General features: G+C 57.3%; 1 protein-coding gene across 2 annotated transcripts; it reads left to right on the top strand.

Annotated features, from left to right (window-relative positions):
* Positions 1 to 589: 589 nt before the first annotated feature.
* Positions 590 to 13,331, top strand: LOC146420419 (protein phosphatase 1 regulatory subunit 16A-like). Of its 2 annotated transcripts, XM_085048291.1 has the most exons (11): positions 590 to 1,386; positions 3,225 to 3,295; positions 4,391 to 4,536; positions 4,621 to 4,724; positions 5,557 to 5,681; positions 5,763 to 5,888; positions 5,975 to 6,050; positions 7,787 to 7,916; positions 10,588 to 10,750; positions 12,801 to 13,137; positions 13,178 to 13,331. In XM_085048291.1, the coding sequence occupies exons 1-10, from the start codon at positions 1,128 to 1,130 to the stop codon at positions 13,122 to 13,124; spliced, it is 1,524 nt and encodes a 507-aa protein (XP_084904417.1). In that variant the 5' UTR covers positions 590 to 1,127; the 3' UTR covers positions 13,125 to 13,137; positions 13,178 to 13,331. The 2 variants fall into 2 exon arrangements, with proteins under 2 accessions (XP_084904417.1, XP_084904416.1); XM_085048290.1 differs by having other exon boundaries at positions 12,801 to 13,331.
* The last annotated feature ends 560 nt before the right edge of the window (positions 13,332 to 13,891 follow it).

Raw genomic sequence — 13,891 nt, 5'->3', positions numbered from 1 at the left:
TTTTAGGGGATTTGGGGAATTGTGGAGGAATTGAAAATTCCGGTTGTGTTTTCCATCAGAATTCCGGGATGGCTGGAGAAGCTCTGGTGGGATTTATCCCTGTGGGATCACCCTGGTGGGATTTATCTCAATGGGATCAATCCCGGTGATCCCAATGGGATTTATCCCGGTGATCCCAATGGGATTTATCCCAGCGATCCCAATAGGATCAACCCCACAGATCCCCCATTTTCCAACCCCCCACCCAACCTTCCCCCTCAGCGTTCCAAAGGGATTTACCCCGGGATTAAGCTGCTGGAATTTTTTTTTTTTCCCCCCCTTTCCCTCCTGGACTTTGCCCGCCGGAGCGGCCGCGATCCCGGAGCCCGGTTTGGGAATTCCGGGGCGCCGGCTCTGCCGGAATCTGCCCGGTCCTGCCCGGCCCTGCCCGCCGGGCGATGCCGGCCGTGGGGGTGGAGGCTCTCCCAGTTTTTCCGCTCCCAGCTGGAATTTGCCCGGATCGCCCTTGGATCCCTTTCGATCCCCACCTTGGATCAACTTTCCAAGCGATTCTTTCCCCCCAAAAAAAAAAACCCCAAACCCTCCTTGGAATTGTTCCAAGGGCTGTGGCTGCGCCGCTGTTGGGAATTCCCGGTGGATTGTAGGTCGATCCCGGATTAGGGGAACCGGGAGAACCGGCCGTGGGTTGGGCAAGAGCCTCTCCCTGGATTGAACAATCCCTTTTTTTCCACCCCCGTAGGATTCCGGCCGGGCCGAGCTCATCCCGGAATCCTACAGATCCCACGGGATCTTCCCGCCATCCCGGAGCCGCTGGATGCCCAGGAAACGCTTCCAGAGGGTGGGAAGGCTGAAGGTTTTTAGGATAATTAAGCAGGAAACGAATTCCCGGGATCGAACTGACGGGAATTTTCCGGCATCGCCGCCCCGCGCCTTCGGATCCGGCGGGAATCCCACCCGCTGAAAGCGACGCCCGGCGACGGGGGAGATGCTTCCCAAACTCCCATCCCGATCTCCAGATCCCGGGAAAACCTCCAGGATAGAGGGATAAACCCCCGCCCGGAGGTGGGGGTGATGCTGGTGGCGATCCCGTCCCTCGTTCCCGAGGTTTTCCCCAGGAATTCCCCGGCATGGCGGAGCACCTGGAGCTGCTGGCGGAGATGCCGGCGGTTTCCCGGCTCAGCACTCCGGAGCGGCTCCAGCACGCCCAGAAACGCCGAGCCCAGCAGCTGAAGAAATGGGCGCAGGCGGAGAAGGAAATCCCGGGAATGAAGGTGGGAGCCGAGCGGAAAAGGAGGAGGAGGAGGAGCGGCAGCCGCGGCAAACGGGTGACGTTCCCGGCCAGCGTCCGGCTCCTGGAAGCGGCCGCCCGGCACGACGCCGAGGAAGGTGGGTGGGGCTGAAAATTCCTGGATTTGGCCTGGAATATCCTTGGGAATTTATTGGGAATTCCTGCTTTTTTAGGAGTGTCATGGAGGTTTTGCAGTGCTCGGTGTTGGCGCAGTGGGAATGGGAATGTGGCGATGTTGGAGGGATGGGGATGGTGCTGGGATTTTTGGGATTTTCGGTGGTTCCCTTGGGATTCCTGGTGGTTCCAGTGAGATTCCTGGTGGTTCCAGTGGCATTCCTGGTGGTTCCACTGGGATTCCTGGTGGTTCCGTTGGGATTCTTGGTGGTTCTAGTGGGATTCCTGGTGGTTCCCTTGGAATTCCTGGTGGTTCCAGTGGAATTCCTGGTGGTTCCCTTGGGATTCCTGGTGGTTCCCTTGGGATTCCTGGTGGTTCCCTTGGGATTCCTGGTGGTTCATTGGGATTCTTGGTGGTTCCCTTGGAATTCCTGGTGGTTCCAGTGGGATTCCTGGTGGTTCATTGGGATTCTTGGTGGTTCCCTTGGAATTCCTGGTGGTTCCAGTGGGATTCCTGGTGGTTCCAGTGGCATTCCTGGTGGTTCCATTGGGATTCCTAGTGGCTCCACTTGGATTCCTGGTGGTTCCAGTGGGATTCCTGGTGGTTCCATTGGGATTCCTGGTGGTTCCATTGGGATTCTGGGAAGTGCCACTGAGATTCCTGGTGGTTCTACTGGAATTCCAGGTGGTTCCAGTGGGATTCCTGGTGGTTCTATTGGGATTCCTGGTGGCTCCAGTGGGAATCCTTGAAAGCGCCACTGGGATCCTTGGAATTGCCACTTGGATGTTTGGTGGTTCCATGGGAATCCCTGGCAGTGCCATTGGGATATTTGGTGGTTCCATGGGAATCCCTGGAAGTGCCATTGGGATATTTGGTGGTTCCATGGGAATCCCTGGAAGTGCCATTGGGATATTTGGTGGTTCCATGGGAATCCCTGGAAGTGCCATTGGGATATTTGGTGGTTCCATGGGAATCCCTGGAAGTGCCATTGGGATATTTGGTGGTTCCATGGGAATCCTTGGCAGTGCCATTGGGATGCTTACGGTGCTGTCGGAATCTTTGGGAATGCTATTGGGAATGCTTGTGGTTCCACTGGGATCTTTGGAAGCGCCATGGGGATCCTTGGTGGTTCCACTGGGATCCTTGGGAATGCCATAGGAATCTTTGGAAGTGCCATTGGGATAGTCGGTGTTTCCATTGGGATCCTTGGTGGTTCCATTGGGAATCCTTGGCAGTGCCATTGGGATCCTTGGAAATGCCACTGGGATCCTTGGAAATCCCATTGGGATCCTTCATGGTTCCATTGGAATCCTTGGCAGTGCCACTGGGATCCTTGGAAATGCCACTGGGATCCTTGGAAATCCCATTGGGATCCTTGGAAGTGCCATTGGGATACTCCCTGGTCCCATTGGGATCCTTGGAATTGCCATCAGGATCCTTGGAAATGCCATTGGGATGCTCCGTGGTTCCAATGGAATCCTTGGAATTGTCATTGGGATCCTTGAAATTGCCATTGGGATCCTTGGAATTGCCATTGGAATCCTTGGAATTGCCATTGGGATACTCTATGGTCTCATTGGGATCCTTGGAAGTGTCATTGGGATAGTCCATGGTGCCATTGGGATCCTTGGAAATCCCATTGGGATGCTCCGTGGTTCCATTGGAATCCTTGGCAATGCCATTGGGATCCTTGGAATTGCCACTGGGATATTCCATGGTCCCATTGGGATCCCTGGAAATGTCATTGGGATCCTCGGCAGCACCATTGGGATTCCCGGTGGCGCTGGCAGCACCTGGAATTCCCATCCCATTCCTTCCCAGTCCGGCAGTTCCTGGAGAGTGGGATCAGCCCCGACCTGTCCAACGAGGACGGACTCACGGCGCTGCACCAGGTATTCCCGGAATTCCTGCCCTCCATCCCGGCTCCGGACGGTGATCCCAAATCCCGGAGCCGGGTCCTTCCCCTGATCCCAGATCCTGATGGATCCAGCTGGTTTTTATCCCATTAACTGGTTCCGGTGTCCCAAATTTGGGTCTTTTCCATGCCGTCTCCATCTGGTGATCCCAGATCCCGATGTCTCAGATCCTTCCTTTCCCATCTCTGTCGATCCCAGATCCAGGTTCTTCCCATCCCATTAACTGGTGATCCCAGATCCCAATGTCTCAGGTCCTTCCCTTCCTATCTCCATCCGTTGATCCCAAATCCCAATATCCCATCTCTCCCATCCTTCCCATCCCATTAATCACCAACACCTCAAAGACCATCCCATTCCCAATCCCATTCCCATCATTCCCACCATTCCCAGTGCTGCATCAACAGCTCCATCCCGGTGGCTAAGGTGCTCCTGGTCCATGAAATCCCATCCCATCCCCTCCTCCATCCCATCCCAATCCCATTCCAATCCCAATCCCAATCCCACCATTCCCATCCCAATCCCATTCCCATCATTCCCCATTCCCAGTGCTGCATCGACAACTCCAACTCCATCCCAATGGTCCAGCAGCTCCTGGTCCATGAAATCCCACCCCATTTCCCCCTCCATCCCATTCCCAATCCCATTCCCAATCCCATCCCATTCCCAATCCCATTCCCAATCCCAATCCCAATCCCAATCCCATTCCCCATCCCATTCCCCATCCCATTCCCACCATTCCCATCATTCCCCATTCCCAGTGCTGCATCAACAACTCCATCCCGGTGGTCTAGCTGCTCCTGGTCCATGAAATCCCACCCCATTTCCCCCTCCATTCTATCCCATCCCATCCCATTCCATTCCATTCCCAATCCCACCATTCCCATCCCAATCCCATTCCCACCATTCCCACCATTCCCAGTGCTGCATCAACAACTCCATCCCGATGGTCCAGGAGCTCCTGGTCCATGCAATCCCACCCCATTTCCCTCTCCATCCCATTCCCAATCCCATTCCCAATCCCATTCCCACCATTCCCAATCCCATTCCCAATCCCATTCCCACCATTCCCAGTGCTGCATCGACGACTCCATCCCGGTGGTCCAGCTGCTCCTGGATTCCGGCGCCGACGTCAACGCCCGCGACACGGAGCTCTGGACTCCTCTCCACGCCGCCGCCACCTGCGGCCACCTCAGCCTGGTCCAGCTGCTCATCCAACGGTACCTCGGGAACGTCCAGGGGACGGGGATTTGGGATTTGGGGACATCCCGGAGGCCCTGACCCCGGAATTGTCCCCGGCACAGCGGCGCCGACCTGCTGGCGGTGAATTCCGACGGGAACATGCCGTACGACCTCTGCGAGGACGAGGCCACCTTGGATTGCCTGGAAAGCGCCATGGCCGAGCGAGGTGAGGCCCCCGGGGGTGACATTTGGGATCTTGGTGACAATTCTGGCGTCGCTTTGTCACCGATCGCTGCCCCCTGATGTCAAATGCCCCCTGGTGTCACCCCAATCCCCACCAGTGACTCCCAGTGTCACCTCGATCCCCTCCAATGTCACCCAGTGTCATCCCAATGTCCCTGGTGTCGCCCCAAACCCCACCAGTGACACCCCAGTGTCACCCTGATCCCTTTTGGTGTCACCAGGGCCATGGGGACCCTCACCCCAATGTCCCCCAGTGACTCCCAGTGTCACCCCAGTGCCCCCTGGTGTCACCCCAAATCCCCTCCAGTGACTCCCAGTGTCACTCTGATCCACTCTAGTGTCACCCCAACATTCCATGGGAAATCCCAGTGTCACCCCCAAGTCCCCCCAGTGACTCCCAGTGTCACCCTGATCCCCCCCAGTGTCCCCAGTGTCACCCCAATGCCCTCTGGTGTCACCCCAACATTCCATGGGAAATCCCAGTGTCACCCCCAAGTCCCCCCAGTGACACCCAGTGTCACCCCAGTGCCCCCTAGTGTCACCCCAACATTCCACAGGAAATCCCAGTGTCACCCCCAAGTCCCCCCAGTGGCTCCCAGTGTCACCCTGATCCCCCCCAGTGTCCCCAGTGTCACCCCAGTGCCCCCTGGTGTCACCCCAATGCCCCCTGGTGTCACCCTAAATCCCCTCCAGTGACTCCCAGTGTCACCCTGATCCACTCTAGTGTCACCCCAACATTCCACAGGAAATCCTAGTGTCACCCCAGTGGCTCCCAGTGTCACCCCAATCCCTTTGTCACTCTGTCCCCTCCGCAGGGATCACCCAGGAGCGCATCGAGGACGCCCGCGCCGCCACCGAGCGCTCCATGCTCCGGGAAATCCGCGAGCTGCTCCACGCCGGAGCCGACCTGGACACTCCGCGGGGACACGGAGCCACCTTGGTAGGTGACAGCGCCGCCACCGAGGCTGGGCTCGTCCCCAAATGGTGACAATGGTGACATCATTCCGGTCATTCCCCGCAGCTCCACGTGGCGGCCGCCAACGGATACCTGGAAGCGGCGGAGCTGCTGCTGGAGCACCGCGCCAGCACCGATTGCCGGGACGAGGACGGGTGGCAGCCGCTCCACGCCGCCGCCTGTTGGGGACAGGTGTGTCACCTGCGCCGTGGGGACATCCCCGTCCCGCTTTTTTCCCGCTTTTTTTCCCGGTTTTCTAGCGGTTTTTTTCCCGCCAGGTGCCGCTGGTGGAGCTGCTGGTGGCTCACGGCGCCGACCTCACCGCCAAATCCCTGCTGGACGAGACGCCCCTGGGTGGGATTTTTGGGATAAATGGGAGGGTTTTTTGGGATAAATGGGAGGATTTTTTGGGATAAACAGGAGGATTTTTTGGCATAAACGGGAGGGTTTTTTGGGATAAATGGGAGGGATTTTTGGGATAAACAGGAGGGGTTTTTGGGATAAATGGGAGGATTTTTTGGGAAAAACGGGAGGATTTTTTGGGATAAATAGGAAGGTTTTTTGGGATAAACAGGAAGGTTTTTTGGGATAAATGGGAGGGTTTTTTTGGGATAAATGGGAGGGGTTTTTGGGATAAATGGGAGGGGTTTTTGGGATAAACGGGAGGGATTTTTGGGATAAATGGGAGGATTTTTTGGGATAAACGGGAGGAGTTTTCAGGATAAACAGGAGGGTTTTTTGGGATAAATGGGAGGATTTTTTGGGATGAATTGGAGGGTTTTTGGGATAAATGGGAGTGATTTTTTGGGATAAACAGGAAGGTTTTTTAGGATAAATGGTAGAGTTTTTAGGGATAAACGGGAGGTGGTTTTTGGGATAAACAGGAAGGTTTTTTGGGATAAATGGGAGGGTTTTTTTGGGATAAATGGGAGGGGTTTTTGGGATAAATGGGAGGGGTTTTTGGGATAAATGGGAGGGGTTTTTGGGATGAGCGGGAGGATTTTTTTGGATAAATGGGAGGATTTTTTGGGATAAATGGGAGAATTTTTTTGGATAAATGGGAGAATTTTTTGGGATAAATGTGAGAGTTTTTTGGGATAAACAGGAGGAGTTTTTGGGATAAATGGGAGGATTTTTTGGGATAAACAGGAGGGTTTTTTGGGATTAATGGGAGGATTTTTTGGGATAAACAGGAAGGTTTTTTGGCATAAACAGGAAGGTTTTTTGGGATAAACGGGAGAGGTTTTTGGGATAAAAAGGAGGGTTTCTTGGGATAAAGGGGAGGATTTTTTGGGATAAACAGGAAGGTTTTTCAGGATGAACAGGAGGGATTCCCAGATGCCCCTGGGTGGATTTTTTGGGATAAATGTGAGAGATTTTTGGGATAAACAGGAGGGATTCCCAGACACCTCTGCGTGGGTTTTTTGGGATAAACAGGAAGGATTCTGAGATTCCCCCCAGGTGGGATTTTTTGGGATTAATGGGAGGGTTTTTTGAGATAAATGGGAGAATTTTTTGGGATAAATGGGAGAGTTTTTTGGGATAAATGGGAGAGTTTTTTGGGATAAATGGGAGAGTTTTTTGGGATGAACAGGAGGGATTCTGAGACACACCTGGGTGGGTTTTTTGGGATGAACAGGAGGGTTTTTTGGGATAAATGGGAGGGATTCCCAGATGTCCCTGGGTGGGTTTTTCGGGATGAACAGGAAGGATTCTGAGATTCCTTCCAGGTGGGATTTTCGGGATAAATGGGATGATTTTTTGGGATAAATGGGAGAGTTTTTTGGGATAAATGGGAGAGTTTTTTGGGATGAACAGGAAGGATTCTGAGATTCCCCCTAGGTGGGATTTTCGGGATAAATGGGAAGATTTTTTGGGATAAATGGGAGGATTTTTTGGGATAAATGGGAGAGTTTTTTGGGATGAACAGGAGGGATTCTGAGACACACCTTGGTGGGTTTTTTGGGATAAATGGGAGAGTTTTTTGGAATGAACGGGATGGATTCTGAGCCCCTCAGGGCAGGTTTTTCTGGCCAAACGCTACAAATTCAGTGCCACCCGCGTGACACTAAGTGACAATGCCACCCCAGACGTCTGCGGGGACGACGAGGTGCGCGCCAAGCTGCTGGAGCTGAAGCACAAACACGCCGCCGTGCAGAAATCCCAGGAGAAGCACAAATCCCCTCTGCAGCGCCGCACCTCCAGCGCCGGCAGCCGCGGGTGAGTCCCACGCCGTGTCCCCTCGCGGTGACACGGTGACATCTGCGGGTTAGGCAGGTCTGAGTCCCTCATTATGTCACCGTGGAGGTGACATCCGCAGATTCGGTGGCTCTGAGTCCCCCGCGATGTCCCCTCATGGCGACATCTGCGGAGGTGACATCCGCGGATTTGGCAGCTCTGAGTCCCCTGTGATGTCCCCTCGTGGTGACATCTGCGGATTCGGTGGCTCTGAGTCCCCCGCGATGTCCCCTCCTGGTGACACCTGCAAATTTGGCGGCTCTGAGTGCCCCGCGATGTCCCCTCCCGGTGGCATTCACAGAGGTGACATCCACAGATTTGGTGGCTCTGAGTCCCCCATGATGTCCCCTCATGTTGACATCCGCGGATTTGGTGGCTCTGAGTCCCCCGCCACGTCCCCTCCACGGTGACATCTGCGGCTCCGGCGGCTCTGAGTTCCCCGCGATGTCCCCTCCTGGTGACATCCGCAGATTTGGTGGCTCTGAGTCCCCCACGATGTCCCCTCCTGGTGACATCTGCAGATGCGGCGGTTCTGAGTCCCCCGCGATGTCCCCTCCATGGTGACACGGTGACATCCATGGATTTGGTGGCTCTGAGTCCCCCATGATGTCCCCTCGTGGTGACATCCGCGGAGGTGACATCCGCGGATCCGGTGGCTCTGAGTCCCCCGTGATGTCCCCTCCTGGTGACATCCGCGGATTTGGCAGCTCTGAGTCCCCCATGATGTCCCCTCGTGGTGACATCTGCAGAGGTGACATCCGCGAATTTGGTGGCTCCGAGTCCCCCGCCATGTCCCCTCGTGGTGACATCTGCAGATTTGGCAGCTCTGAGTTTCCTGTGATGTCCCCTCGTGGTGATATCTGCGGATTTGGTGACATCCGTGGATTTGGTGGCTCTGAGTCCCTCACGATGTCCCATCCTGGTGACACGGTGACATCCGCGAATTTGGCGGCTCTGAGTCCCCCATGGTGACCCCTCGTGGTGACATCCGCGGAGGTGACATCCGCGGATCCGGTGGCTCTGAGTCCCACACGATGTCACTGCGGAGGTGACATCCACAGATTTGGTGGCTCTGAGTCCCCCGCCATGTCCCCTCGTGGTGACATCCGTGGATTCGGCAGCTCTGAGTCCTTCACGATGTCCCATCCTGGTGACATCCACGGATTCAGTGGCTCTGAGTCCCCCACAATGTCCCCTCCTGGTGACATGGTGACATCCGCGAATTTGGCGGCTCTGAGTCCCCTGTGATGTCCCCTCCCGGTGACATCCGCGGATTTGGCAGCTCTGAGTCCCCTGCGATGTCCCCTCCTGGTGACATCTGCGGCTCCAGCGGCTCTGAGTCCCCCGCGATGTCCCCTCCTGGTGACATCCGCAGATTTGGTGGCTCTGAGTCCCCCGTGATGTCCCCTCTGCGGTGACAGTGACATCCACAAATTTGGTGGCTCTGAGTCCCCCGTCATGTCCCCTTCTGGTGACATCCGCGGATCCAGCAGCTCTGAGTCCCTCACAATGTCCCCTCTGCAGTGACATGGTGACATCTGCGGATTCGGCAGCTCTGAGTCCCCCGCGATGTCCCCTCCATGGTGACATGGTGACATCCATGGATTTGGTGGCTCTGAGTCCCCCATGATGTCCCCTCCTGGTGACATCCGCGGATTTGGCAGCTCTGAGTCCCCCATGATGTCCCCTCGTGGTGACATCTGCAGAGGTGACATCCGCGAATTTGGTGGCTCCGAGTCCCCCGCCATGTCCCCTCGTGGTGACATCCGCACATTTGGCAGCTCTGAGTTTCCTGTGATGTCCCCTCGTGGTGATATCTGCGGATTTGGTGACATCCGTGGATTTGGTGGCTCTGAGTCCCCCACGATGTCCCCTCCTGGTGACACGGTGACATCCGCGAATTTGGCGGCTCTGAGTCCCCCATGGTGACCCCTCCTGGTGACGTCCGCGGAGGTGACATCCGCGGATCCGGTGGCTCTGAGTCCCTCACAATGTCACCGCGGAGGTGACATCCACAGATTTGGTGGCTCTGAGTCCCCCGCGATGTCCCCTCTGTGGTGACACGGTGACATCCGCGGATTCGGCAGCTCTGAGTCCCCTGTGATGTCCCCTCCCGGTGACATCCGTGGATCTGGTGGCTCTGAGTCCCCCGCGATGTCTCCTCCCGGTGACATTCACAGAGGTGACATCCACAGATTTGGTGGCTCTGAGTCCCCCACGATGTCCCCTCCTGGTGACATCCGCAGATGCGGCGGTTCTGAGTCCCCCATGATGTCCCCTCGTGGTGACACGGTGACATCCGCGGATTTGGTGGCTCTGAGTCCCCTGTGATGTCCCCTCATGGTGACATCCGTGGATTTGGTGGCTCTGAGTCCCCCACGATGTCCCCTTGTGGTGACATGGTGACATCCGCGGATCCGGCGGCTCTGAGTCCCCCGCCATGTCCCCTCGCGGTGACATCCGCGGATCCGGCGGCTCTGAGTCCCCTGCCATGTCCCCTCCGTGGTGACATGGTGACATCCGTGGCTCCGGTGGCTCTGAGTCCCTCACAATGTCCCCTTGTGGTGACACGGTGACATCCGCGGTGACATGGTGACATCCGCGGTGACACGGTGACATCGGCGGCTCTGAGGACGGAATTCCCGAATTTCAGGAAGGTGGTGAGGAGGACGAGCGTCTCGGAGCGCTCCAGCCTGTACCGGCGGGAACACGAGCGCGAGGCCATCGTGTGGCAGCGCGGGGGACGAAGGGACAGCGAGGACGACGACAAGGGGACGCCGGAGGTGGCGGAGCTGAGGAGGAGCGGAGGAGCTGGGGTGAGCTTGGGGACAGTTTGGGGACATGGCAGGTGGAGGGGGGTGGGGAGGGTGGCGCTGGGAGGTGCTGGGAGGGGTTTGGGGTGACACCAGGGGGCATCGGGGTGACACAGGGGGACACTGGAGGAGATCCGGGTGGCACTAGGAGTCACTGGAGGGGATTTGGGGTGACACCAGAGGGGATCAGGGTGACACTGGGGGACACTGGAGAGGATCAAGGTGACACTGGGAGTCACTGGAGGGGTTTGGGGTGACACCAGGGGGCACTGGGGTGACACTGGGAGTCACAGGGGGACATTGGGGTGAGGGTCCCCATGGCCCTGGTGACACCAAAGGGGATCAAGGTGACACTGGGAGCCACTGGTGGGGTTTGGGGTGACACCAGGTGGCATTGGGGTGACACTGGCAGATACTGGAGGGGATCAGGGTGGCACTGGGAGTCACTGGGGGACATTGGGGTGAGGGTCCCCATGGCCCTGGTGACACCAAAAGGGGTCAGGGTGACACTGGGAGCCACTGGGGTGACTTGGGGGTGACACTGGGATTTCCCATGGAATGTTGGGGTGACACCAAAAGGGATCAAGGTGACACTGGGAGTAACTGGAGGGGATCAGGGTGACACTGGGAGTCACTGGAGGACATTGGGGTGACATCAGGGGGCATTGGGGTGACACTGGGTGACACTGGGGGGCATTGGGGTGACACTGGGAGTCACTGGGAGAATCAAGGTGACACTGGGGGACACTGGAGCGGATCAAGGTGACACTGGGAGTCACTGGGGGACATTGGGGTGAGGGTCCCCATTGCCCTGGTGACACCAAAAGGGGTCAGGGTGACACTGGGAGTCACTGGTGGGGTTTGGGGTGACACCAGTGGGCATTGAGGTGACACTGGGAGACATGGGAGGGGATCAAGGTGACACTGGGAGTCACTGGGGGGACTTGGGGTGACACTGGGATTTCCTGTGGAATGTTGGGCTGACACCAGAGGGGATCAGGGTGACACTGGGAGTCACTGGGAGAATCAAGGTGACACTGGGAGACACTGGAGGGATTTGGGGTGACACTGGGAGTCACTGGGGTGACTTGGGGGTGACACCGGGGGGCATTGGGGTGACACTGGGAGTCACTGGGGGACATTGGGGTCAGGGTCCCCATGGCCCTGGTGACACCAAAAGGGGTCAGGGTGACACTGGGAGTCACTGGGGTGACTTGGGGGTGACACTGGGATTTCCTATGGAATGTTGGGGTGACACCGGGAGAATTTGGGGTGGCACTAGGGGTCACTGGGGGGGATTTGGGGTGACACTGGGAGTCCCCATGGAATGTTGAGGTGACATCAGGGGGGATTTGGAGTGACACTGGGAGTCACTGGTGGGGTTTGGGGTGACACCAGAGGGCATTGGGGTGACACTGGGGGACACTGGGGGACATTGGAGTGACACCAGAGGGGATCAGGGTGACACTGGGGGTCACTGGTGGGGTTTGGGGTGACACCAGGGGGCATTGGGGTGACACTGGGAATCACTGGGGTGACTAGGGGGTGACACTGGGATTTCCCGTGGAATGTTGGGGTGACACCGGGGGACACTGGGGTGGCACTAGGGGTCACTGGGGGGGATTTGGGGTGACACTGGGGGTCACTGGAGGACATTAGGGTGACATCACGGGGCATTGGGGTGACACTGGGGGACACCAGAGGGGATCAGGGTGACACTGGGAGTCACTGGGGGATTTGGGGTGACACCAGAAGGCACTGGGGTGACACTGGGAGTCACTGGGGGACATTGGGATTGAGGGTCCCCATTGCCCTGGTGACATCAGAGGGGATCAGGGTGACACTGGGTGTCACTGGGGGTGGATTTGGGGTGACACTGGGTCATTTGAGTGACACCAGAGGAGATTTGGGGCAACATTGGGGTGGAATCGGTGACACTGGGGACATCGGGGTGACACCGGCGCTCCCTCCACCGACCGGTGCCAAACCCCCCCAGTGTCCCCAGTGTCCCCTCGGTGTCCCCCAACCCCTGTCCCCTTTTCTCTCCCCCCAGGACCTCTCCCCCCCTCCCCCCTCGGAGCCACCTCCCCACCGCAACGGCTCCGCGCTGTCCCCTCGCTGTCCCCAAACCTCCTCGGGTGACAAAAGCCACCCGCACACCCTGGCCGAGCTCAAGCGCCACCGCGCGGCCGCCAAGGCGCAGCGCAGCCGGCCGGACGAACCCCAAAAAAACCCCAAATCCTCCCAAAACCCCCTTGGGGACATCGGGGACACTGGGGACATCCTTGGGGACATCGGGGAGCCACCCCTGCTCCGCCTGACCGCTCCGGCCGAGGAGGCGCCGGCGGAGAAGCAGCGCTGTTGTCACCTGATGTGACATCCCCGGGAGGGTTTTGGGGTGACCTCGAGGGGTTTTGGGGTCACCTCGAGGGTTTTGGGGTCACCCTGAGGGGTTTGGGGTCACCCCGAAGGGTTTGGGGTCACCCCAATGCTCGACGGGTCCTTTCCGAGGGTGGCTTTGTGGCTTTTTTGTCCCTTTTTTGTCCCCAAAACCTCCGGGAAATCGCGACGGTTTTGCACCCAGCGTTGTGTTTGTGGTTTTTTTGGGGTCGGGGGGAGTTTGGGGATCCTAAATACACCCCAAAACTCACACGGGGGGGTCGGGGAGCGCCCCAGATCCATATTTGGGGTTTTGGGATCCCCCAGATCCACACTGGGGAACTCCAGGGACCCCAAATCCACATTTGGGGTTTTGGGATCCCCCAAATCCACACTGAGGGGTTTTAGGATCCCCCAAATCCCCATTGGGAAGTTTTGGGGTCCTCCAAATCCACACTGGGGAAGTTCAGGGACCCCAAATCCATCTGGGAAGTTTTGGGATCCCCCAAATCCACACTGGGGAAGTTCAGGGACCCCAAATCCACATTTGGGGTTTTGGGACCCCAAATCCACACTTAGGAGCTCCAGGGACCCCAAATCCACACTGAGGGGTTTTAGGATCCCAAATCCCCATTGGGAAGTTTTGGGATCCCCAAATCCACATTTGGGGTTTTGGGATCCCAAATCCACACTTGGGAGGTTCAGGGACCCCAAATCCATCTGGGAAGTTTTGAGATCCCCCAAATCCACACTGGGGAAGTTCGG

The sequence above is a fragment of the Lichenostomus cassidix genome, unplaced genomic scaffold (assembly GCF_008360975.1).
Source record: "Lichenostomus cassidix isolate B80296 unplaced genomic scaffold, HeHo_3.0 HiC_scaffold_531, whole genome shotgun sequence".
Taxonomy (NCBI): Eukaryota; Metazoa; Chordata; class Aves; order Passeriformes; family Meliphagidae; genus Lichenostomus; species Lichenostomus cassidix.
The sequence above is the reverse complement of the archived record's forward strand: the minus strand, read 5'-3'. Positions and strand labels throughout refer to the sequence as shown.

Bases quoted from the DNA above. Each gene is read 5' to 3' on its own strand.
- LOC146420419 (XM_085048291.1), top strand. From the start codon at position 1,128: ATGGCGGAGCACCTGGAGCTGCTGGCGGAGATGCCGGCGGTTTCCCGG. The intron at 3,296-4,390 runs GTATTCCCGGAA...CACCATTCCCAG, and splicing joins GACTCACGGCGCTGCACCAG to TGCTGCATCGACGACTCCAT. The intron at 10,751-12,800 runs GTGAGCTTGGGG...CTCTCCCCCCAG, and splicing joins GGAGGAGCGGAGGAGCTGGG to GACCTCTCCCCCCCTCCCCC.